The sequence below is a fragment of the Colias croceus genome, chromosome 3 (genome assembly GCF_905220415.1).
Source record: "Colias croceus chromosome 3, ilColCroc2.1".
In the NCBI taxonomy this organism is placed as follows: domain Eukaryota; kingdom Metazoa; phylum Arthropoda; class Insecta; order Lepidoptera; family Pieridae; genus Colias; species Colias croceus.
In genome coordinates this window covers 8,863,371-8,884,844 of record NC_059539.1, presented here as the reverse complement: position 1 = coordinate 8,884,844, position 21,474 = coordinate 8,863,371, and the positions used below count along the sequence as shown (strand labels likewise).

The window sequence follows — 21,474 nt, the reverse complement described above, 5'->3', positions numbered from 1 at the left end:
CATGCTGACTGTGCCTTTCTCCTCACTCCTTTAACTTTATCATCATTTCCTTCTTTATTTTAAATTACATTTCAAGTTTTAAAATTTCTTTTATAATGTACTAACTTTCCGCCCGCGTTTTTAAAGAAAATCCTGCACAGTTCCCGTTCACGTGGGATTTCCGGGATAAAACCTAACCTATGTGTGTATGTACAAAATTTCATTGTAATCGGTTCCGCAGTGAAAGAGTAACATCCCTTCTCACATAATTTCGCATTTATTATATACGTAGGATTAAACAAATAATGTATTCAACTGAAATTAATTATAAGTTTTGTTTTTTTATTATTTATTATTTCACGAAACCGTAAATGCAAAATACATTCACGATTTTATCGATTGAAGCACATCCCATCACTATCACCTTCTATCTATCTAAATACGTACCTATAGTAAAAATGGTGCCATGACTATGTTGAAACGTAGCTTGTTGTCTATAGCTGTCTCATTCTTTCATACGACGTTTTCTTTAGATAGAGAGAAACAAATATATGTAAATTGTATACGCTCGATACAAGTACTCTATAGGTTAATTGCTCTTAGGTTGATAAACTTAGCACCCCATCTATGGAATTTTGGGTCGAAAATGACCTTGATCGTTAGGTCCCCGTTAGGTCCTTTATGGTCCCCCATTTTTTTCGTTAGGTCCCCTTTAGTTTTTTATTAAATAATTTTTTAAATTTTAGGTATAAAAAAAATGCACTTTAGCACCCCATCCATAGAATTTTGGGTCAAAAATGACCTTAATCGATAGGTCTCCGTTAGGTCCTATAAGGTTCCACAATTTTTTCGTTAGGTCCCCTTTAGTTTTTTTTTTTAATTTTTTTTTAATTTTAGGTATAAAAAAGTTACACTTTAGCACCCCTTCCATAGCAAAATTGGCAAATTTTATCAAAATCGTATTCTTTACCGTTAGGTCCGTATAGGCTCATCATTGAAATTGTTGAATTATTTATTTTATTAAAATTATAAAATAATAAAAACCTGCGCATGCGCCTTAGAGCATTAAGGCATGCGCACTTCATACATAAACAGCGCGAAATTTAAAATGGTATCGTTTCATTTATTAAATAAATCTATTGTTCTGAGAGTGCTTATTTATTAAAAACCTACTTTTCAACCCAGAATTAAAATAACTATTAGTGTATTAGTGTCAATCTATGGTGTCAATATATTTTTTGTAGCGGCCACAGGGCCACACTATCTGGAACTCAGAGGGTTTATTGCTCTGAGATCTGGAATGTCATCGTGGCGTTTCTGCGTAGGCGTACCTAACCTAGACAGTAGAGTTAGACCCTATAGTCTATACAGTTAATTATTGTCAGTTTTGTTGAAAACGGATCAAATTTTTTGCGAATTTATTGGTTTTATTGATGAAATATTGGTAAAACTATAAAGAGTGCTGTGCGGAAGCTTTTATTTACAATGATTAGTAAATACAAATAGATACAGAAAGAGAAAATAGCTTAAATCAAACAAAAAGAAGATTGTATACATGTTGCGACAGAATTCATAGGTTAGTAAAACTTATTCATCTTGATAGTTTTAATATGTACTAGTAGTAAGAATTTAAAATATTATAAATGATATCTGTACAAATTTATATAATGTATGTTGAAGTATGTTAATAAGGAATAAAAAAATTACAGAAAAGAGTTCAAGATGTGCTCAAACCATAAGAAAGTAAAAGATCTACTGCAGGAAGATGTCTCTCGCAGAATAAATATTTTGACCAAATTTCGTCAATGACTGGTTAGTATATACCTATTTATTCAAGAACATTTTTTCAAATTAGTAAACTTGTTTTCAATTAGAAAACATTTAATGATTAAAATTTATTAATTTCCAGACATTAGTTTTTCAACACTGTTATTTTAATTTATTTTAATTCTAGGTTGAAAAGCAGGTTTTTAATAAATAAGCACTCTCAGAACAATAGATTTATTTAATAAATGAAACGATACCATTTTAAATTTCGCGCTGTTTATGTATGATGTGCGCATGCCTTAATGCTCTAAGGCGCATGCGCAGGTTTTTATTATTTTTTATTTTTAATAAAATAAATAATTCAACAATTTCAATGATGAGCCTATACGGACCTAACGGTAAAGAATACGATTTTGATAAAATTTGCCAATTTTGCTATGGATGGGGTGCTAAAGTGTAACTTTTTTATACCTAAAATTAAAAAAAATTATTAAAAAAAAACTAAAGGGGACCTAACGAAAAAATTGTGGGACCTTATAGGACCTAACGGAGACCTATCGATTAAGGTCATTTTTGACCCAAAATTCTATGGATGGGGTGCTAAAGTGCATTTTTTTTATACCTAAAATTTAAAAAATTATTAAAAAAAAAAACTAAAGGGGACCTAACGAAAAAATTGTGGGACCTTAAAGGACCTAACGGGGACCTAACGATCAAGGTCATTTTCGACCCAAAATTCCATAGATGGGGTGCTAAGTTTGCACTGGTAGAAAGTCGTGCTATTTACTCCACTTATAACTCAAGAAAACTGCTGAACCGATTTAGCTGAAAATTGGCAGGGAGGTAGTTTAAAGCCAGGAAAAGGACATAGGATACTAAATATGTACCACAGGCGAAGTCGGGGCGGACCACTAGTATTTGATATTAATTGTATTGTCCTTGACAGTTGTTCACACTTCTGACTTCACACCGGTTAGTTGATTAGTTCCGTTACTCCGAGACTGATTGAAAATGTTTAGAAAATTTTGCTTACGTTTATATTTTGAAATAGGAAATTAAAATTAACGCAAATTTTTCAATCACATGAAGAATTTCGATGAGTTAAGCATTTAAGATGGACATGGAGTCAACAAAAGCTATAAAAAACCGGAAAAGTAGAAAGGAACACAACAAACAAAACGAGGTCAAGAAAGTTTCTGAAACAGAGAATTCTGAACAAAGTTTAAAATTATTAAAAAGAGAAGTCGTAAGTATTTTTGATAACACGAAAACCTACCATTACATTTTCTATACAACATATATAACGCATAGTAAATAAAATAAAACAGTGATTGAAATTTAAAATGTTATTAATTATTTCAGGGTGATGGTGCCCCAGCACAAAATGAATATGAATGCAAAGATGATAATTATGAAGAGAATACAAACATATCACATAGATATTATTTAAAAATCGAAATTGATATAATATTTCTTATTCTCTTATGTTTAGGTCTTTGCACTAGATTGTTTAACTTAGACAATCCTCATTATATTGTGTAAGTTTATTTTACCAATCTTATTAATCAATACATAAATAATAATAAATATCATGGCTGTTTTTTTCGTTTGCTTTAAATATTTTATAAAAACGTAAAAACATAAAATGTAGTTAAATACCATATTTTATCCTAATTAATTTAAATTTTCAGCTTTGACGAGCTACATTATGGTAGATATGTATCGCTTTATACAAAAGGGGTTTTCTTTTTTGATGCCCATCCACCATTAGGAAAACAGTTGTTGTATTTAGCTGGTCGTATGGCTGGCTATGATGGAAATTTCACCTTTGATAGAATTGGATCTCCGTATACAGAAAATGTACCTGTGACAGCTTTAAGAATTATACCTGCGATAAGTGGCAGTCTCCTTGTAGCACTTTCATATCAATTTATGTTGGAGACTTCAGTACATCAAGGGACTGCTGTATTAGCTGCTTTATTGGTTTTATTTGGTAAGTGCATTATAGGTATCTGTCTCATAATATATACTGATATAACTTTTCAAACATTATTCTTATAAGAAAAAAAAAAATAGACTGAAGAAATAGTTAATGTCTAGTTAGAATCATTTGATTCTAACTAGTCATTAATTATTATTAATATACATTAATTACATTAATATTTATTAATTGTTGATTAAAAAAGGAAAATTGTTTATATTTTAGTTATGTATTTTCAATTTTGTTTTGCAGAAAATAGTCTCCTGACCCAATCCAGATTTATGCTATTAGAAAGTATACAAATTCTGTTTGGCATGTGGGGAATTCTGTGTGTAATTAAAAGTACAAGAAAAACTGGTCTAGCTTCAATATTATGGCTTTGTATAGGAGCAGTATCACTTGGTTGTTGTTTCTCGTAAGTAAACAGAAATTGCATAAATCCAAATTGTAATTATTGCAGTTACAAAAATTATCTAAAATATATTATTATTTACAGCATTAAATATTCAGGGTTCTACACATATTTTTTGGCATTTATATTGGTTGGACGTCAAATGTGGAACAGAATTGGAAAAGTTGAATCTGCTTTACGTCTTGCGATGTCGGTATTGTGGAGAGTAGCTATACTGATCATAATTCCACTCAGTGTGTATGTGAGTGTATTCTATGCACACTTGGCAATGCTTCCAAAAGCTGGACCACATGATAGTGTCATGTCTAGTGCGTTCCAAGCATCATTACAAGGAGGCCTTGCTAGTATAACTAGAGGACAACCATTACATGTTGCGCATGGCTCCCAGATTACTTTAAGGTAATCTTAATTTTGTAATCTTTATTATGTTTATGGTCCAGGTGCTCTGTTTTAAAGTGAATGCACACTTATGGGAGCCAAACATGTGAAACAAATTGAATTCATTTAATTCTTTATTCATTTAAGATATTCACCTTTTACAATGTTTTCTACTTTAAATCTATTAACCAGATTATTTCCATAATATTTTTCAGCATCCATATACAAAAATTTAATTGTGAATTCTTACAAATACATCTACTTATTTTATTGCTCCATGTATTGTATATAATATTTTTAAATAAATGCAGACACTCCCACGGGCGCACGTGCTGGCTGCACTCGCACGCGCACGTGTACCCGGTGCGCTACGCGGACGGGCGCGGCTCGTCGCACCAGCAGCAGGTCACGTGCTACAGCTTCAAGGACGTGAACAACTGGTGGATAGTGAAGCGGCCCGACGTGTCGTCGCTGACCGTGTCGTACCCGCCCGATGCGATCCGACATGGGGATGTCGTGCAGCTGGTGCACGGGCTCACTACTAGAGCGCTCAACTCGCACGATGTGGCCGCTGCTGTGACACCCCACTCGCAGGTACTTTAATCTTTAAGTCAACTAGATAAACAATATTGTCGCACATCGTGTCGTATCCCCCCGATAGGACGCGACATGGGGATGTCGTGCAGCTGGTGCACGGGCTCACTAATAGAGCGCTCAACTCGCACGATGTGGCCGCTGCTGTGACACCCCACTCGCAGGTGCTTTGATCTTTGTTCATTAAGTGAAGTAGTTACATAATATCGTCGCACGTCGTGTCGTATCCGCTGGACGCGATCCGACATGGGGATGTCGTGCAGCTAGTACACGGACTCAATGATGCATGCATTTCCTGTAGAGACATATAGGTCTAGTGTGGGGAAATAAATGTTAAAACCATCTGTTCTATTTTATAAGAGAATTGGTAGGCTTATTTTCTATATTGTAGTAGATGAGTGCTCATGAAATAATTTTTAAACTATTTTTCCATTCGTTTCTGTATTGTATTGTATAAATTCCGCGACGTGAAATATCGTAACTAATTTCGTTAAAATACAAGTCTGAAAGGCTCTGTCCTTTGTTCTTAACATAATATTATATGGTAATTTTAGTAACCATGTTAAAATAAAACACAATGTTGCTTTCTTACAGATGTAAATTAGTGACCTATTCGTAACGAATTGTAATTCAAAAATTAACATTATTAAAATTTTGTTGCAAAAATGTAAATTAACAGCTTTTTGAGTAACGAAAATTCCCATATAAATATCTATTAATAAAATTGTACAACTAGGCTGTATTTCCAGGAAGTATCGTGCTACATCGACTACAACGTGTCGATGCCAGCGCAGAATCTTTGGCGAGTAGAGATCGTGAATCGCGAGTCCGAAGAAGCCACATGGGACAGCATTCACTCTCTAGTGCGACTCCTCCACGTGCCCTCGGGCTCCGCTCTGCGGTTCAGCGGCCGCCAGCTGCCGGCCTGGGGCTTCCATCAGCACGAGGTGGTCGCTGATAAGGCCACTGACCATCAGGATACAGTTTGGAACGTTGAGGAACATCGATATTCGAAATGTGAGAATTATTTTGATGATGTATAAATACAAGGTTTCTGACTGATTTGACCATATAACGCCCTATCCTAAATCTAACCGTTTTTAAATATTCAAATGTTCTTTTTTTATATAAAATTTTCGGATTGGTTAAAATCAGAAACGATGAAAACTATGCGCCTTTAACGGGAATTAAATGGTCGATTTACCCTGTAACTACCATGTATATGTAGTTTTATTAAAAAAAAATATTTAACAATTAATTTAACAGCGGAAGACCGTCGCGAGCGCGAACGCGAGCTGGTGTCAGCAGAGATGATCCCCACCACAGCGACGCGGCTCTCGTTCTGGGCGAAGTTCGTCGAGCTGCAGCGCAAGATGGCGGCGCACGCGAGTGACGCGCCGCACGGACACATGTTCGCGAGCGAGCCGCACCACTGGCCCGTGCTGCAGCGCTCCATCGCGTACTGGCTCTCGCCGGACTCTAATGTGAGTGTGACGCGTGCTGGCTAGCGGCTCCGAGCTGCACGCAAGATGGCGGCGCACGCGAGTGACGCGCCGCACGGACACATGTTCGCGAGCGAGCCGCACCACTGGCCCGTGCTGCAGCGCTCCATCGCGTACTGGCTCTCGCCGGACTCTAATGTGAGTGTGACGCGTGCTGGCTAGCGGCTCCGAGCTGCACGCAAGATGGCGGCGCACGCGAGTGACGCGCCGCACGGACACATGTTCGCGAGCGAGCCGCACCACTGGCCCGTGCTGCAGCGCTCCATCGCGTACTGGCTCTCGCCGGACTCTAATGTGAGTGTGACGCGTGCTGGCTAGCGGCTCCGAGCTGCACGCAAGATGGCGGCGCACGCGAGTGACGCGCCGCACGGACACATGTTCGCGAGCGAGCCGCACCACTGGCCCGTGCTGCAGCGCTCCATCGCGTACTGGCTCTCGCCGGACTCTAATGTGAGTGTGACGCGTGCTGGCTAGCGGCTCCGAGCTGCACGCAAGATGGCGGCGCACGCGAGTGACGCGCCGCACGGACACATGTTCGCGAGCGAGCCGCACCACTGGCCCGTGCTGCAGCGCTCCATCGCGTACTGGCTCTCGCCGGACTCTAATGTGAGTGTGACGCGTGCTGGCTAGCGGCTCCGAGCTGCACGCAAGATGGCGGCGCACGCGAGTGACGCGCCGCACGGACACATGTTCGCGAGCGAGCCGCACCACTGGCCCGTGCTGCAGCGCTCCATCGCGTACTGGCTCTCGCCGGACTCTAATGTGAGTGTGACGCGTGCTGGCTAGCGGCTCCGAGCTGCACGCAAGATGGCGGCGCACGCGAGTGACGCGCCGCACGGACACATGTTCGCGAGCGAGCCGCACCACTGGCCCGTGCTGCAGCGCTCCATCGCGTACTGGCTCTCGCCGGACTCTAATGTGAGTGTGACGCGTGCTGGCTAGCGGCTCCGAGCTGCACGCAAGATGGCGGCGCACGCGAGTGACGCGCCGCACGGACACATGTTCGCGAGCGAGCCGCACCACTGGCCCGTGCTGCAGCGCTCCATCGCGTACTGGCTCTCGCCGGACTCTAATGTGAGTGTGACGCGTGCTGGCTAGCGGCTCCGAGCTGCACGCAAGATGGCGGCGCACGCGAGTGACGCGCCGCACGGACACATGTTCGCGAGCGAGCCGCACCACTGGCCCGTGCTGCAGCGCTCCATCGCGTACTGGCTCTCGCCGGACTCTAATGTGAGTGTGACGCGTGCTGGCTAGCGGCTCCGAGCTGCACGCAAGATGGCGGCGCACGCGAGTGACGCGCCGCACGGACACATGTTCGCGAGCGAGCCGCACCACTGGCCCGTGCTGCAGCGCTCCATCGCGTACTGGCTCTCGCCGGACTCTAATGTGAGTGTGACGCGTGCTGGCTAGCGGCTCCGAGCTGCACGCAAGATGGCGGCGAGTATTATGGTCTTTTAAATGAAAAAATATTCAGCATAGGACTATTTTAAAGTAAATGGTATATGCACAAATGCAGCTTGTGTCTGATATGCAAATAGAAATGTAACATGTAAACTTGTTACGGATAATCTCTTACTATCTGATATTTCAAAGTATAAGTACATACATATTAACAAAATTGATTCCCGGTTCCAGAAAAAATCCATTCAAACCATATTTATGTATTTATTAGTTGAATTTAATAGTTTTCGTTTTGCAGGCTCAAGTACATCTTATTGGCAACCTTGTGACCTGGTACGCGGGCACCATCTCAGTGTTATTGTACGGCGCATTCCTCGTACTGTACGCCATTCGAACAAGAAGAGCTATCACGGATCTCCCGCCAAGAGCTTCACAGAAATTCTATGACGCGGGATTCATTCTCTTTCTAGGCTATTGGCTCCACTACCTCCCCTTTTTCTTCATGGACCGCACACTTTTCCTACATCACTATTTACCCGCCTATATGTTTAAGATATTACTTCTCTCTTTTGTCATCGATCACCTCTATTATTTAATACAAAAGCAAGAAAGAACAAGGTCGTTAGCTCACATATTTATATTTTGCATAACAATTTGGCTGGCGTACGTAATACTCACCTTTAAAAAGTTTAGTGTACTCAGTTATGGAAACACTGATCTCACTGAAGTCGACTTAATGAATCTCAGATGGAAAGATACATGGGACTTTATTTTACATAAAAAATAGAATATACATAAGAAATACCTAACTACTATAATTCTGTACAAGTAATGCCATTCCAGTTGAAAGAGTTGTGAAACTTAGTCATTAGTATTCATTCAAGACTTATTATTTATAAATATTTAGTGTAAGAACAACATGAGTATTTTTATTTTATTTAATTTATATTTTTTATATCTTCTTGACTCTTTATATGAATTGTAATACATATCTTAAAAACAAATGCTATTAAAATATTTTACGAATAACGCAAGGTGTTTTTTATTTATCTTTTCCAAAATAATTTTATTATTCGATATGAAACTGTTTCTAAAGTCTAAACTACCTAGTTGTACGTACGTACTAAGTACCTACCCATTGATTTATGATATTATTCGATTACAATATAATACAGCGCGCTTAGTGCGGGGTTCAGCGCGCGTTAGTAGGGCGAATATACTTTTGAATCAGTTCGAAAATGGACATGAACATGACACAACTATAAAAGACGATGACGAAGACTAAGAGAAAATGGGGGGCACAAGAGATAGACTATCACATGGGATGTTTGTTAAATTTTATCTAAAATTAAGACAATATGGGGCTAAGTTTAATTCAATAAATCTTATTCTTATAATTGGAACTTTCCATATCCCAGATAGCTGGTCGCTTTTGGATTTATCAATAGAAATCAGTATCAAATTTTCTTTCCGAAAAGTGCGTCCTCTACACAAAAGCGTGCGTTATAAAAAAAAAATAACTGCGTTTGTGGTTAAAAACAACCGACTTCAAAAACCGAAAAGTAATAAATAAAAAAGATTTGATATTATTAATTAAGTACTACATATTATTTAGATGTGCTATTTACCTACTAAAAAGGTTTGATGTCGGTGCACGGTCTAAATAAGTGCTTAGTTTTTGGCACCGACTTCAAACCTATTTAATAATTAGCACATCTAAATAATATGTAGTAATTAATAATATCAAATCTTTTTTATTTATTACTTTTCCTTCTTTGAAGTCGGTTGTTTTTAACGCAGTTACATATTTTTATTGAATACTTTTTAGTGTATTTTTCAACACGAATCAAACGAGCCCAATCTCGATAAGTTGAGTCAATTTAATACTGAGTTCCTATGGCCACCTTCCGATTCCATCATCAAATCAGCTCTATGTCATGATAATGTTTCATCGCTATCCAATTTACATACGTATACAAAATTTCAGCTCAATCGGTTACCAGGAAGTGAATCAAAGTTACTTGCTACATTTGAATTAAGTCATCGAGTACAGACAAAAATGCTCATAAAATAAAAACTACTGGGCCTATCCGAATAAAATTTTTATGGGACCAATTCGACACCATCCGACCAAAAAGAATCACGTAAATCGGTTAAGAAACCTCGGAGTAATCGGTGTACATACATACAAAAAAAAAAATACCGGCCGAATTGATAACCTCCTCCTTTTTTTTGAAGTCGGTTAAAAATTTACAGCACAGATGTACACAAAGGATGAAAACTATCCTTTGCGCTAATCAAAGTTACCCCCTATCTGCGTGCCAAATTACATGAAAATCGGTTCAACAGTATTTGCGCGAAGGAGTAACTATCAATTAACATACAAACTTTCACATTTATAATATTTAAGTAGGATATGGAGACACATTTTATTGTAATGAATAAAAAAAAAATGCCAAGTAGTCATAATTTGGATTCTGTATTTTAATATGAATAAGAGAGGTAATTATTGTGAAGAATAATTAGCAAAAGGATATATTATATAGGATAAATAATAACTACAAAATATGTTTAAAAAATGCTTTATTTAAATGAAATTTTAACGGCGACTCGGAGAAGGTTCGACTTCCATGGGTTGTACTGGACGAACCGACACTGACTCCACCTCCAGAGGGATGACCCTCTGCTTCAATACAGCTGTGGTTCCTGGAGCGTATCTGTATGAACCTTGCTTCTTACCCTGAAATAAGAAGAACTTGAATTCACATCTGTATTTCATTAGTTTTTTTTAAGCTAAGCTTCTATCGCGGGCCTTGAGCGCGGGGACCGAATCTAGAAATTCCGTAACAAAAAAACCTCACGCTCCCCACTCCTACGGGCGGAGGTATGGCTTGAAGGCATAGCATGCAATAGCTTTACCGCGGCAGTCCCCGAGTGCCACACGTCGTTTTTATTTTAATACTTTGAATGATATTTAAATTTAAAAGGAATAAAAGAAAGAATGATTAAGAAATACTCATAATATGTTTCAAACTTATCAAATCATAAGCAAACAAGTAAATTACAAAAAAAATAATATTATTACAGCCATCTTCATGTAGATTCCTTATTAATTAGAGTTGAGAGAAAATTGTTGCAAGGAAGAATGAGAATTTTTTTTAAGCTATTGCATAGCTTCTATCGCGGGCCTTGAGCGCGGGGACCGAATCGAGAAATTCCGTAACGAAAAAACCTCACGCTCCCCACTCCGGTGGGCGGAGGTGTGGCTTGAAGGCATAGCATGCAATAGCTTTACCGCGGCAGTCCCCGAGTGCCACACGTCGTTTATTGTTTCATGTTTTCTGAAATATTTTTATTTAGAAATTTTTATAACATGATAAATATTTGTAAGTGTCATATTTTACCTTCACATTAGCTTCCTCATATGTTCTTAAGTATTGGGCAGGGCCAGTATTGCGGATTACACATAAGTCAACATTGGAACCTGAGCCCAAGTCATTGAAGATACCAGCTGCTATGGCATCTCTAACAAGCTTCTTGCCTTCTTCTTCCGACATGTTTGGCTTCCAACGTGACTCAAAAACAGCCATAGCTGCCAATGATCCAGAACCTATAAATTAAAATAAGAGTTAATGATGAACCAGTTAAGGATTTTTTTTTTTATAACTTCATTTGGTTGATGATAAGTAACATGTGTCAGAGATTTATATTTAATTTTGGTAGCAACAGTACTTACCCATAGTTGCATATGGTAGTTTGTCTACAGATCCATGAGGGTAAATACAATAGATATGGGGTCCAGTGCGGTCCACACCACCCAACACCAGAGCAGCCCCAATGTGACCTTGATAACGGAATAGCATGCGTTTCAAGAGAGTTGACGCGGTCTCAACTGGCACCACCCGCCCTGTGTGAAGGCGCTGAAGCTCTAACTGAGAAGCCACTGTCTGAGTAGTCATTTCGGTGTCCGCAGCAGTACCGGCACCGCAGCAGTACATATTGCTAGCTAGATAGTGGATTTTCTGGCAGTTTTTATCTGATACAACAGTGTTTTCAGTGGCACGAGTATCGGCGCCGAGAATCACTCCATCAGCATAAATAATACCGACGATAGTTGTGCCGGTTTTTGTCGCTTTCGGTGCAGGAAAGCCTTTTTGGTCGAGGAATGCATTTCTAAAAGAAGATACATTGCTTGTTTATGAAAGTGAAAGAAAATAATACACCAAATAGAAGGTTAATATTCTCACCTCTGACAATTTTCAAAAGAAAATCCTGGTGCTGGCACTTCTGGAACAAGTACTGAAGCCATGTTCTTTTATTTGTTTATTGTTAATAACGTTTATAGGGCCCACTTTAAAATAATATTAATTCAATGAATTAACAGAAACGTAAATGACATTAAAACGCAAACAGCTTTCTCATCCTCTGACACTTCTGACAGTGGCATCTGCCACAGAACTTAAGAAGAAGATACCCACAGAGCAAGTAATATCTCAATTCCAGTCGCAAAACGTGACATTCCGTGTTTTCCAATTACAGCAATATAACGCATTATGCGGCATAATGCTACGTTGAATGTTCCAACTACAGCAACGCTTCGCACAATCGAGCACTCTTAAAAGTAATGCGCGTGAATTGATGCGTGCAATCGATTTATCGTTAGTAGGTACGTATACATATATACCTTCCTATACGAGTCCGTATTAAAAACTTAAATCATTTAAATACTTTTATAAATAGCCGAATATTGGGATAATTTTTCAGCAAATGGATTTAAAAGAAGGCTAAAGAACTGAATTAGAAATATAAGGCTCTTCTCCCATTACGATACGCACAGGCGATTCAAGTATCCTGCAAGTCTCTGAGACTAGTCGCCGCGGAGTATCTCACCTACATTTGTATGTAGGTTCGCATACTACGCTACCGGTATCCTACGCGTCCGCGACTAGTATCGCACGACTCACCGTGTTGGTCGCTTTTGCGTCGCGTCTCGCGCGTATTTCTTCGGTAGAAAGATAAAAAATTCTTAACATCATTTTGTAGTTCTTGTGCGGCTACAAAAACTCTACGATTTATGTTTCTTTCAATATATGAATGAATCTTCCTACTCTACGTCGTCACTGGAATAACGTCCGTTCACAAAAACGAGGCACAATAATGATGAATTTAGTCATTTTTCAGTCGCTTAATATGCGAGAACAAATATCTAACTAGTATTCTACTCGAGTATCGTATTCTAGAAGTATCGTAATGGGAGAAGGGCCTAATACAAATTGCCATGGACCTATCTTTCTTTGATTAAATAGGTAGGTACAGGAAGTATAAAAGTATAATACTTTCTAGTGAGTTAATAAGTATCGTACTTTTGAATTAACGGTGACACGAGACTAAACAAACGATCATGAAATAAATCGTAGATAGATTCTGCATTTTTTTTATTTTAAAATAATCGTAATCTCCATTACCATTTCTGATCAAAATGGACAGTGTGAACAGAAACTTTAATTTATAAAAAATGAGTTTCTAAATTCTAAATTTTGTGCCTAGATTCAGGGAAGTATAACGACGCGGAACGCATGTTATATTCTATTAATATTCAATCCATATCAGTTTGTTCTAACTCATGTATCTCCTAGCCTCCAAAGTAATATCTCATATATAACCTAAATCATATCATGATAATATTAATGCTCTAAGTGATAAGAATTAATATAACTTTACATAAAATCTCATAAAAATCCTGTGAAAAAATTGGAAAAATCGTTACCATACGTTACAATATTTTTTAAGTCTGGTAAGTAATATTCTTCTAACTAGCAACTCAAACAATGTTTTTTTTATTGCTTTGTGTTTTGCTATCGATAGACGTGATGTGTGTAAATTATTTTTATACCTTTTTCTTTTTAACGTAAAAAGACAAAGGATTAATAATAGCATTTAACTAACAATTGATTATTTTAATAAGAGCTCTTTGATACTTTCCTAGATTTGTCTTGTGTACTGAGTAAAGAATCTTAAAAATGTCTGTGGCTTTTGCACCTCGCGGAAACCGGCCTCCGTTAAGTCCTGCTCAAATCCAGAAAATGTTGGATGAAAACGCTCATTTAATACAAACTATTCAAGAATATCAATCGAAAGGACAACTAGTTGAATGCCACCAATATCAGCAAGTACTGCACAGGAATCTGGTTTACTTGGCATCTGTGGCTGACGCTAATCAGAATATTCAAGCTATTTTACCGGTACGGACTACATTGTAGCACATTATTACTTCTTTTTTATTTGAAAATGCTTGATCCATTTTATTAAATTAATTATTGTGCTTTATAAATATGAATATGTATTAAGATCACTGGGTACTTATATGTATAATTTTATTGTTTTTACAGATTAAAGAATATATCACCGTGTTCAAATATTAAGAATTCATTCTTAAAATTTATTGATCTCAATTCAATTTCATACTTTTCAATGTATCTTTTTCACTTTTGCAGCCACCACATCAACTAGCAAGTGGTAATGTGCCTCAGGGTGCCCTCAATCCTCCAGCAACTGGTGCGGAAGTCCCTGGGTCACCGCAACAACCATATCGTCCACCATCAGGAGTTTCAACTGCACCAACTAGACCAACACAATCATATGGTCAAAGACCATACCCACAAAACCAGTATCAAGGTCAATATCAAGGAGCATATCCACCTCAGGGAGGTTATGGTCCTCCAGGGCAGGGATATGGCCCTCCTAACCCATCCCAGCAACCCCAAGGATATCCACCTAACTCTAACTATGGGCCTCCAATCACCACTGCTCCAAATAACTACCCTCCTTCTACACATCCTGGCCCTGGTTATCCGCCATCATCAGGGCAACAACCATATGCACCTCCTCCTGGAAGTCCCGCTTCAGCAGGTTCCCCCTATCCAGTGAGAGGTCCATCTCAGCCAGGATATACAGGAAATTCTGCATATCCACCTCCCCAAACAGGTGCCAACTATCCAAATGTTGGTGTTAGCACATATAACACAACAACTTCACAACCACAGCCATATCAAACTCAATCTTTTCAAAATACAACACCCACTTCTGCTTATGGTTCAACACCTGTTTCCCAACCTAATAGATCACCACAACCTCCACCAAGTGGATATACTTCACAAAACCCCCCAAGTACAGGATATGGGTCTCCATCTGCCCAATCTCCAACTTTCAATTCTAGTACTCATGGAAATAATGGGCCACCATCCACTGTTGCATCTGGTGGGCCACCTCAAAGTGGTCCTCCACAACAATATCCTCCATCCGGACAACCTTCTCCATATCCACCTGCGAGCCAGCCGCCATATTCAAATCCATCCTCGCAACCTGGTAGTCCTGCCCCATCAGTGTCAACTGCTCCTCCTCCCCAGTCCTCATATCCCCAAAACCCACAAAATTACCCTCCAGCTGGTGGGGCTTATCCTCCGCATGCCTATCAACAGGGATATCCACCTAGCCAATATCCACCATCCCCCTACCCATATGCTAGAGCTCCAGCTCCTGGAGCACCCCCGCCGGCTGGTGCTCAGCCATATCCAGGATACAGTTTCCAACCTCCTAATCAACAGTAACTGTCATAATGTGTTCATGGATTACTTTGTAGTGTGTAATTTTCAATATAAATGACAAGTCACTATTAAAGTGATGTTAAATAAATGCTGATTAATCTTGTAAACCATATTTTTATGGCTATCATGTTTAAGGAAACTCAAATATTTTTATATTATTTATGTAGGATAATTTAATGTACTGTGCTTTTAATTTTAATGATAAAATTCAATACTTATTAGTAATATTCATCATGTTAGCTTATATTGTACTAGATAAGTTACAAGTAGTTTTAAAATAAAATAAATAAAATTATTCCTAAATGTGTTTTTTTTAATATATATAAGTTCTAATATTTTTTTAATACTTATTCCTTGAATACCATTTTTAGAATAAGAAGGCATACATGTATCTTGCAAATAAAACAATCAAGATTTATTTATAAATACTATACTATACACTAAACATTCAACAAATAATGTTAAAACATAAGACTTTATGCAATCATTCAAATTACTTCTTCTATTGTTAACTTAACTTGTACTCAAAGAAAAATAGTCCTATGATTCTTCATATGTAATTGTAGGCTGGTCAAATCGATGTATGGATTCATCATAATATTCCAATGGCAGACCATCAACATGAGGCTGTGTAGGAAAAGCGGGTGGTGTTTTCAATTTTTTCAGTGGCAATATTGTATCATAGATATAGCACATAGCACCAGTTTCTCCGGGAATTGCCACACCTAACGTCCATATGACATTGTGTTCAGTGTTTATGCGCAGGATTTTAACACCACGCAAAATACGCCAACTAGAAACACATTAAAAATATTAGTCAATAATCCATAATTTAAATAATATACCATGTATAAAGCACATAGAAAAACAATAACACACCTATTACCCATGTGACCAGGCATTTTAGTACCAGGCCAAACACGTGCCTTCTCACCACCAGCACCAATGTTACCTGGCCTTCTGTGGGTTTTGGTGACACCATGAGATGCAGGCATACCTTTGAAACCCCATCGCTTCATGACACCTTGAAAACCTCGATCAATTCTATAACAAACAATTCCTAAATTTGAATGTATATACTATACCAGTTATGTATATTATATGTATTGAGAACAATTTCCATAGGATTTTCCAATTTTCATTGCTTTCTAGAATAATTTCATTCAGATTAAACTCTAAAAACTCTAAATCACTGATAGAAAACACACATGTTAGAAAATTTTTCAGTAACCTACTCTAAATGCATTATTTAACATACGTTTTTGCACGGATGTCAACACAATCACCAACTCTGAAGTGCGTAGCATATAATGGAGTACCAGTTGGCAGCTGTGCACTCGGGGACACCATGAATCTGCATAAATGCCTCTTAGGCAGCATTCCAACATTAGTAAACATTCCACAATAATCTTTTGTGACAGTACTTGGATCTATAGTTTCAGAACCAACTAACAAGCAACCTAAAGTCCTCTTTTCTCGCCAGTTTGCATTAGCTATTTTCATTGGTTTAAATTCTTCAGGTGGAATATATTTTATGACATGATTGTCTACAACCTGGAAAAATAAAAATTAGAAATTTGTACATTTCTTTTTCCTCCACAATAATTTTATATATGTACATAAATAGTTACCAATATAATTAAGCTATCAAATAACTTACCTGTAGTAATGTAGTTTGATATTTTTTACCATCTTTTGACCATAGTGGATAATTTCCAATTTTACGAGCAATAACTCCAACCCGTCTGGTGTATGGAGTCCATTCAGCTGACTGCTGGGGTTCAATGTTAGCCAAAGGTGATTCCAATATTAGTTGAGATTTTTGTTTATCTTGCTTTACTTCTTCAATAAAATCTTTATTGTCTTGTGTTAACAAATCATCGCTCACCTGTTGATATTTAATATACTATGCTTTATTGAGTTCTAACAAATGTAAACATAATTAAAAGAAAAACTGATTCATTAGTTATTCTTATAAAAGATTATAATTAAGTAAAATTATATATCAACATTATAAACATTAATATCTCTTATTTATGTATCTAATTCTATTCATTTTATCAAACTGTTTTCTTTTAGTAATTGATCTCTGTGGTTCATAAAATATAATATTCAATTTATACACATTTCATTAATTATATTTTTATTATTATTTTATTTATATAAACACCAGTTACTTGTAATATAATTGTATAAATATGACTACTAGATACATACTACTCTTTCTTTCTGAACAAACCAATAAGGAGGCCGGTATCTCGGATTTTGGCAATGTCTGGTTCTTTTAATGACATGGTCAATCCTGGAAAACAATAAAAATTAATATTGAAATTAAAATAATTTATGATTTTAGTGACAAGTTATGAAGAGATTTTGGTTACATTACCTTAACTTGTTCAGAACGTTGCATAAGAGCTGTATATTGGACGTAGTCATTATTAGGAAATATAAACTAATTTAAAAATGTAAAATACATGTGATTAAGCTCTAACTTTAAACAAATTTTATGAAATATCCTCACGTTGAAATTAAATTGAACAATTTGCGGCAAATGACAACTGACAGTTCGCGTGCTAATCGCTAATGACAATCACAGATTAAGTATTAGTGATGACAATGAGCACAGATTATTAAAATCGAGTAATAACATTCAAATAATCGTTCAGTAACTGCATCTATATATTAGATAACTTTTTTTTATTTAAATAAATATATATATTAATGCTGTATGTGTGTAATGCAAAGAACCACATAATTGATTTCTTCATGGCATACATTAGTTTTTATCCATTTGAAATAATAAGAATATTGTGCGCCTTGTGAAATATTTTGTAAAACATGTACCTACATACAAGCAGATTCTAATCTAATTCTTGATAATGCCTCCTCCACACTACTCGCGAAGTTCCTCGGCGAAGTACTCGGCCGAAGTTGACTGAAGTCCGAGGTGCTACACTACACACTCGTTCAACTTCGCGAGGAGCGCATACGTTCATATTCAGAACGAACTTCAGGTAACTTCGTGCCCTTTGACTCGGGCGCAAAAACCACATAGATCTGTGGCAAAAACCGACAACAAACGGATGTCGGCCGAGGCGAGGTAAAGTTGGACGAAGTAAGCCGAAGTGCCTCTCTACATTATTCTATTCGTCTAACTTTGCGTCTAACCTCGTTCAACTTCACGAGTGCCGAGTAATGTGGAGGAGGCATAAGAAAGAAAATGTGCGCGGCCTTCTGGAAAACCAGCTGTTAAGGAATCCGAATGTGTGTTAGCGGGTTTAGCCCGGTTCGGAAATTCGGAATACACAATTGCTTAGACACAATTGACATAGAGTGGACTTGTCAATTGACAGCCGATTTGACATAGAATAATTGCTTTCAGCTTTGTAAACAAACTGTGAATCTGAGATTGAAAATGACCCAATTCTAGAGCATTTATTTATTTATTTTAAATATACTTGATAACTAAATTATTTAGAGCTATGATTTTACAGCAATTTTGTATTACATTTATATTTTTATGTGCAGCTTTGTGTAGCAATGCACAAAACATTATTTTTTCGGGACCGGGTTTACAACCTCAAACTGCCGTTATGCCTGCAAGATATTTCTTTGTAAATTTTACAGATGTCAATGAAGAAACGTTTGTATATTATACTTACTTAAAATTTAAAATACTATGAAATTCTCAAGAATATTTACCAACATTTTTTTTTCTTTTAAGGTATTCGTTGAAGTTCGCACAGAGTTTTGCTGTAGAAATTACTGGGCAATCCTTGAAAAAAGCTCGTTGTAGAGTATGGTCAAATGTCTTAGATAGAAAGGATGGCACATTTATTGTACGATACAAGATATATGAAGTTTGTTCAAAATTGTCTATTAATATGTACTATAAGAGTAAACATATCCAGAATTCTCCTATAACATTTGACGGTGAGATAGTTTACATAAATTGTACTGTATTATTAATCTAAAACTAGCAAAATACTTTTTTTTTCATATCTGTCATGTTTTAGGTCCAATTCTTCCAGATCAATGTACATGCCCAGGAAAAGATTTAAATTTGTGGCTAAAAAATAATCAATGTCCCTTAACTTATGATCAAATTAATAAGGATCTTGAACCTTTTAAAACTGTGCAAATAAAATCTCAAATTAAAACAATAATTAAGAAACATCATAGTCCAGAAAGTACAAGCTTTTGCCATTATGTTGTAAAAAATAATGAAATTTTTAGAGATTGCTATGGGAAACATGTAGGTTTTAACATGTTTTCTGATAATGTGTTGTTGTCAATTACTAGAAAAGTTGTGTTACCTGATATGGAGTTAATGATTAATCTTGGTGATTGGCCGCTGATCAGGAAAGGAGGTGAACCACTGCCAATGTTTTCTTGGTGTGGTAAAGACGACTCCCTTGATATTGTTATGCCCACATATGACATTACAGAGTCAACATTAGAAAATATGGGAAGGTAATGCAATTCTGTATTTGATATTTCTGCAAAAATTAATTAAAGTTTTTAATTAAATAATTATTTACAGGGTAACACTAGATATATTATCAGTTCAAGGAAATGTTAAACGCCAATGGAAAGACAGAGAACCAAAAGCATTTTGGAGAGGCCGTGATTCTCGGGCTGAAAGATTGAAACTCATTGATATAGCTAGAGCCAACCCAGATTTGATCAATGCATCTCTCACAAACTTCTTCTTCTTTAGAGATAAAGAGGCACAGTATGGCCCTAAACAACCACACATATCATTCTATAAATTTTTTGATGTATGTTTTTACACAATAATTATTGAAGTGAATCTTCTTTATCGGGGTTGGAAAAAAATGTAGTGTAAGATTTTTTCGTTACGCGTGACATTTTTCCGTTACGCGCCATCTTTTCGTGATTCACGCGCGATTTATCACGCGTGATTCGACGTATTTCTGTAAAGTTTCACATAGTAAATTATTTTTTGAAAAATAAAGGTTAAAGAAGTTTCACTTCTTACGTGTTTACACTAGTAAACACACACATTTTTTTTGTATGGAATTATCAATTTATAAAAACATTTTTTTTCTCAGTATAAATATCAAATAAATATAGATGGAACAGTAGCTGCATATAGATTACCATACCTTTTGGCTGGTGGTGGTTTAGTACTAAAGCAAGATTCACCATACTATGAGCATTTCTATAGAGAACTTAAGCCTTGGGTACACTATGTACCAGTATCAAGAGATCTTTCAGACTTGAAGGAAAGAATACTTTGGGCTCAAGACCATGATGATGAAGCTCACAGAATTGCTATGAATGCCAAAAAGTTTGCAAATGAAAATTTATTACCACATAATATTCTTTGTTACCATGTAGTTTTGTTTTCTGTAAGTAATTTCTGATTGAATAATTATTTTATTTAAATATTTTTGTCTGGTATAAATTGTAATTAAATATTTGCTTTCAGGAATGGAGTAAAAGAATAACAGATGAAATAACAGTAAAGCCCAACATGACTCATGTGCCACAAGCAAAATTTGAATGTGATTGCAATTTGAAAAATCTGATGACTCATGAAGAGTTATAGTCAATTTACGTTTATTTATTAAAAAAGAAAACTTTAAGTCAGAGCAATCTCAAACTTTTCCAACTAAACAACTACTTTCATAGTGGTTATCAACTATCTATAATACATACTTTTATTATTACATAGGTACTATTATGGTATAATCATTCATTGGTAAAATTGTATGACCAAAACATTGTCATAATATTGAAATATTATTAAGTAATTTATCATAATATTTTTAGTGTTATGAACCTTTTAAAAATGTGTATTTATGGTAAAATTAGAATCTCAAAAAAAAT

General features: G+C 36.7%; 5 protein-coding genes across 6 annotated transcripts; 3 read left to right on the top strand and 2 right to left on the bottom strand.

The window, feature by feature from the left end:
- Nucleotides 1-2,680: 2,680 nt before the first annotated feature.
- LOC123706242 (protein O-mannosyltransferase 1) lies at nucleotides 2,681-9,043 on the top strand. Of its 2 annotated transcripts, XR_006753387.1 has the most exons (10): nucleotides 2,681-2,992; nucleotides 3,109-3,284; nucleotides 3,438-3,739; nucleotides 3,980-4,142; nucleotides 4,224-4,538; nucleotides 4,829-5,111; nucleotides 5,861-6,128; nucleotides 6,378-6,484; nucleotides 6,641-7,999; nucleotides 8,313-8,436. XR_006753387.1 is itself a non-coding variant. In XM_045655423.1 (9 exons), the coding sequence occupies exons 1-9, from the start codon at nucleotides 2,861-2,863 to the stop codon at nucleotides 8,799-8,801; spliced, it is 2,346 nt and encodes a 781-aa protein (XP_045511379.1). In that variant the 5' UTR covers nucleotides 2,681-2,860; the 3' UTR covers nucleotides 8,802-9,043. The 2 variants fall into 2 exon arrangements, 1 of the variants encoding a protein (XP_045511379.1); XM_045655423.1 differs by lacking the exon at nucleotides 6,641-7,999 and having other exon boundaries at nucleotides 6,378-6,595; nucleotides 8,313-9,043.
- Nucleotides 9,044-10,580: 1,537 nt separating this feature from the next.
- LOC123706317 (proteasome subunit beta type-7) lies at nucleotides 10,581-12,451 on the bottom strand. Its single transcript, XM_045655521.1, has 4 exons — nucleotides 12,262-12,451; nucleotides 11,751-12,187; nucleotides 11,419-11,624; nucleotides 10,581-10,754 (listed from the first exon to the last, which is right to left on the bottom strand). The coding sequence occupies exons 1-4, from the start codon at nucleotides 12,321-12,323 to the stop codon at nucleotides 10,614-10,616; spliced, it is 846 nt and encodes a 281-aa protein (XP_045511477.1). The 5' UTR covers nucleotides 12,324-12,451; the 3' UTR covers nucleotides 10,581-10,613.
- A 1,408-nt stretch (nucleotides 12,452-13,859) lies between these two features.
- Nucleotides 13,860-15,890, top strand: LOC123706316 (extensin-like). Its single transcript, XM_045655520.1, has 2 exons — nucleotides 13,860-14,256; nucleotides 14,509-15,890. The coding sequence occupies exons 1-2, from the start codon at nucleotides 14,035-14,037 to the stop codon at nucleotides 15,619-15,621; spliced, it is 1,335 nt and encodes a 444-aa protein (XP_045511476.1). The 5' UTR covers nucleotides 13,860-14,034; the 3' UTR covers nucleotides 15,622-15,890.
- Nucleotides 15,891-16,007: 117 nt separating this feature from the next.
- LOC123706315 (39S ribosomal protein L3, mitochondrial) lies at nucleotides 16,008-18,202 on the bottom strand. Its single transcript, XM_045655519.1, has 6 exons — nucleotides 18,005-18,202; nucleotides 17,836-17,920; nucleotides 17,279-17,506; nucleotides 16,877-17,172; nucleotides 16,498-16,662; nucleotides 16,008-16,411 (listed from the first exon to the last, which is right to left on the bottom strand). The coding sequence occupies exons 1-6, from the start codon at nucleotides 18,052-18,054 to the stop codon at nucleotides 16,159-16,161; spliced, it is 1,077 nt and encodes a 358-aa protein (XP_045511475.1). The 5' UTR covers nucleotides 18,055-18,202; the 3' UTR covers nucleotides 16,008-16,158.
- An 898-nt stretch (nucleotides 18,203-19,100) lies between these two features.
- LOC123706313 (protein O-glucosyltransferase 2-like) lies at nucleotides 19,101-21,467 on the top strand. The gene is made up of 6 exons (XM_045655518.1): nucleotides 19,101-19,261; nucleotides 19,343-19,551; nucleotides 19,635-20,091; nucleotides 20,162-20,399; nucleotides 20,694-20,993; nucleotides 21,074-21,467. Exons 1-6 carry the CDS (start codon nucleotides 19,101-19,103, stop codon nucleotides 21,191-21,193), a joined length of 1,485 nt encoding a protein of 494 aa, XP_045511474.1. The 3' UTR covers nucleotides 21,194-21,467.
- Nucleotides 21,468-21,474: the final 7 nt, after the last annotated feature.

What these genes read in the sequence shown, in the direction of transcription:
- LOC123706242 (XM_045655423.1), top strand. Translation starts at nt 2,861, where the DNA reads ATGGACATGGAGTCAACAAAAGCTATAAAAAACCGGAAAAGTAGAAAG. An exon ending in GGCTCCCAGATTACTTTAAG is followed by an intron (nt 4,539 to 4,828) that starts GTAATCTTAATT and finishes AAATAAATGCAG; the next exon opens with ACACTCCCACGGGCGCACGT. An exon ending in GGCTCTCGCCGGACTCTAAT is followed by an intron (nt 6,596 to 8,312) that starts GTGAGTGTGACG and finishes TTCGTTTTGCAG; the next exon opens with GCTCAAGTACATCTTATTGG.
- LOC123706317 (XM_045655521.1), bottom strand. Translation starts at nt 12,323, where the DNA reads ATGGCTTCAGTACTTGTTCCAGAAGTGCCAGCACCAGGATTTTCTTTT. An exon ending in TCTTTTGAAAATTGTCAGAG is followed by an intron (nt 12,188 to 12,261) that starts GTGAGAATATTA and finishes ATCTTCTTTTAG; the next exon opens with AAATGCATTCCTCGACCAAA. An exon ending in ACTACCATATGCAACTATGG is followed by an intron (nt 11,625 to 11,750) that starts GTAAGTACTGTT and finishes TTTAATTTATAG; the next exon opens with GTTCTGGATCATTGGCAGCT.
- LOC123706316 (XM_045655520.1), top strand. Translation starts at nt 14,035, where the DNA reads ATGTCTGTGGCTTTTGCACCTCGCGGAAACCGGCCTCCGTTAAGTCCT. An exon ending in ATATTCAAGCTATTTTACCG is followed by an intron (nt 14,257 to 14,508) that starts GTACGGACTACA and finishes TCACTTTTGCAG; the next exon opens with CCACCACATCAACTAGCAAG.
- LOC123706315 (XM_045655519.1), bottom strand. Translation starts at nt 18,054, where the DNA reads ATGACTACGTCCAATATACAGCTCTTATGCAACGTTCTGAACAAGTTA. An exon ending in AACGTTCTGAACAAGTTAAG is followed by an intron (nt 17,921 to 18,004) that starts GTAATGTAACCA and finishes ATTGTTTTCCAG; the next exon opens with GATTGACCATGTCATTAAAA. An exon ending in GTTGACATCCGTGCAAAAAC is followed by an intron (nt 16,663 to 16,876) that starts GTATGTTAAATA and finishes TGTTTGTTATAG; the next exon opens with AATTGATCGAGGTTTTCAAG.
- LOC123706313 (XM_045655518.1), top strand. Translation starts at nt 19,101, where the DNA reads ATGATTTTACAGCAATTTTGTATTACATTTATATTTTTATGTGCAGCT. An exon ending in ACAGATGTCAATGAAGAAAC is followed by an intron (nt 19,262 to 19,342) that starts GTTTGTATATTA and finishes TTTTCTTTTAAG; the next exon opens with GTATTCGTTGAAGTTCGCAC. An exon ending in ACCATGTAGTTTTGTTTTCT is followed by an intron (nt 20,994 to 21,073) that starts GTAAGTAATTTC and finishes ATTTGCTTTCAG; the next exon opens with GAATGGAGTAAAAGAATAAC.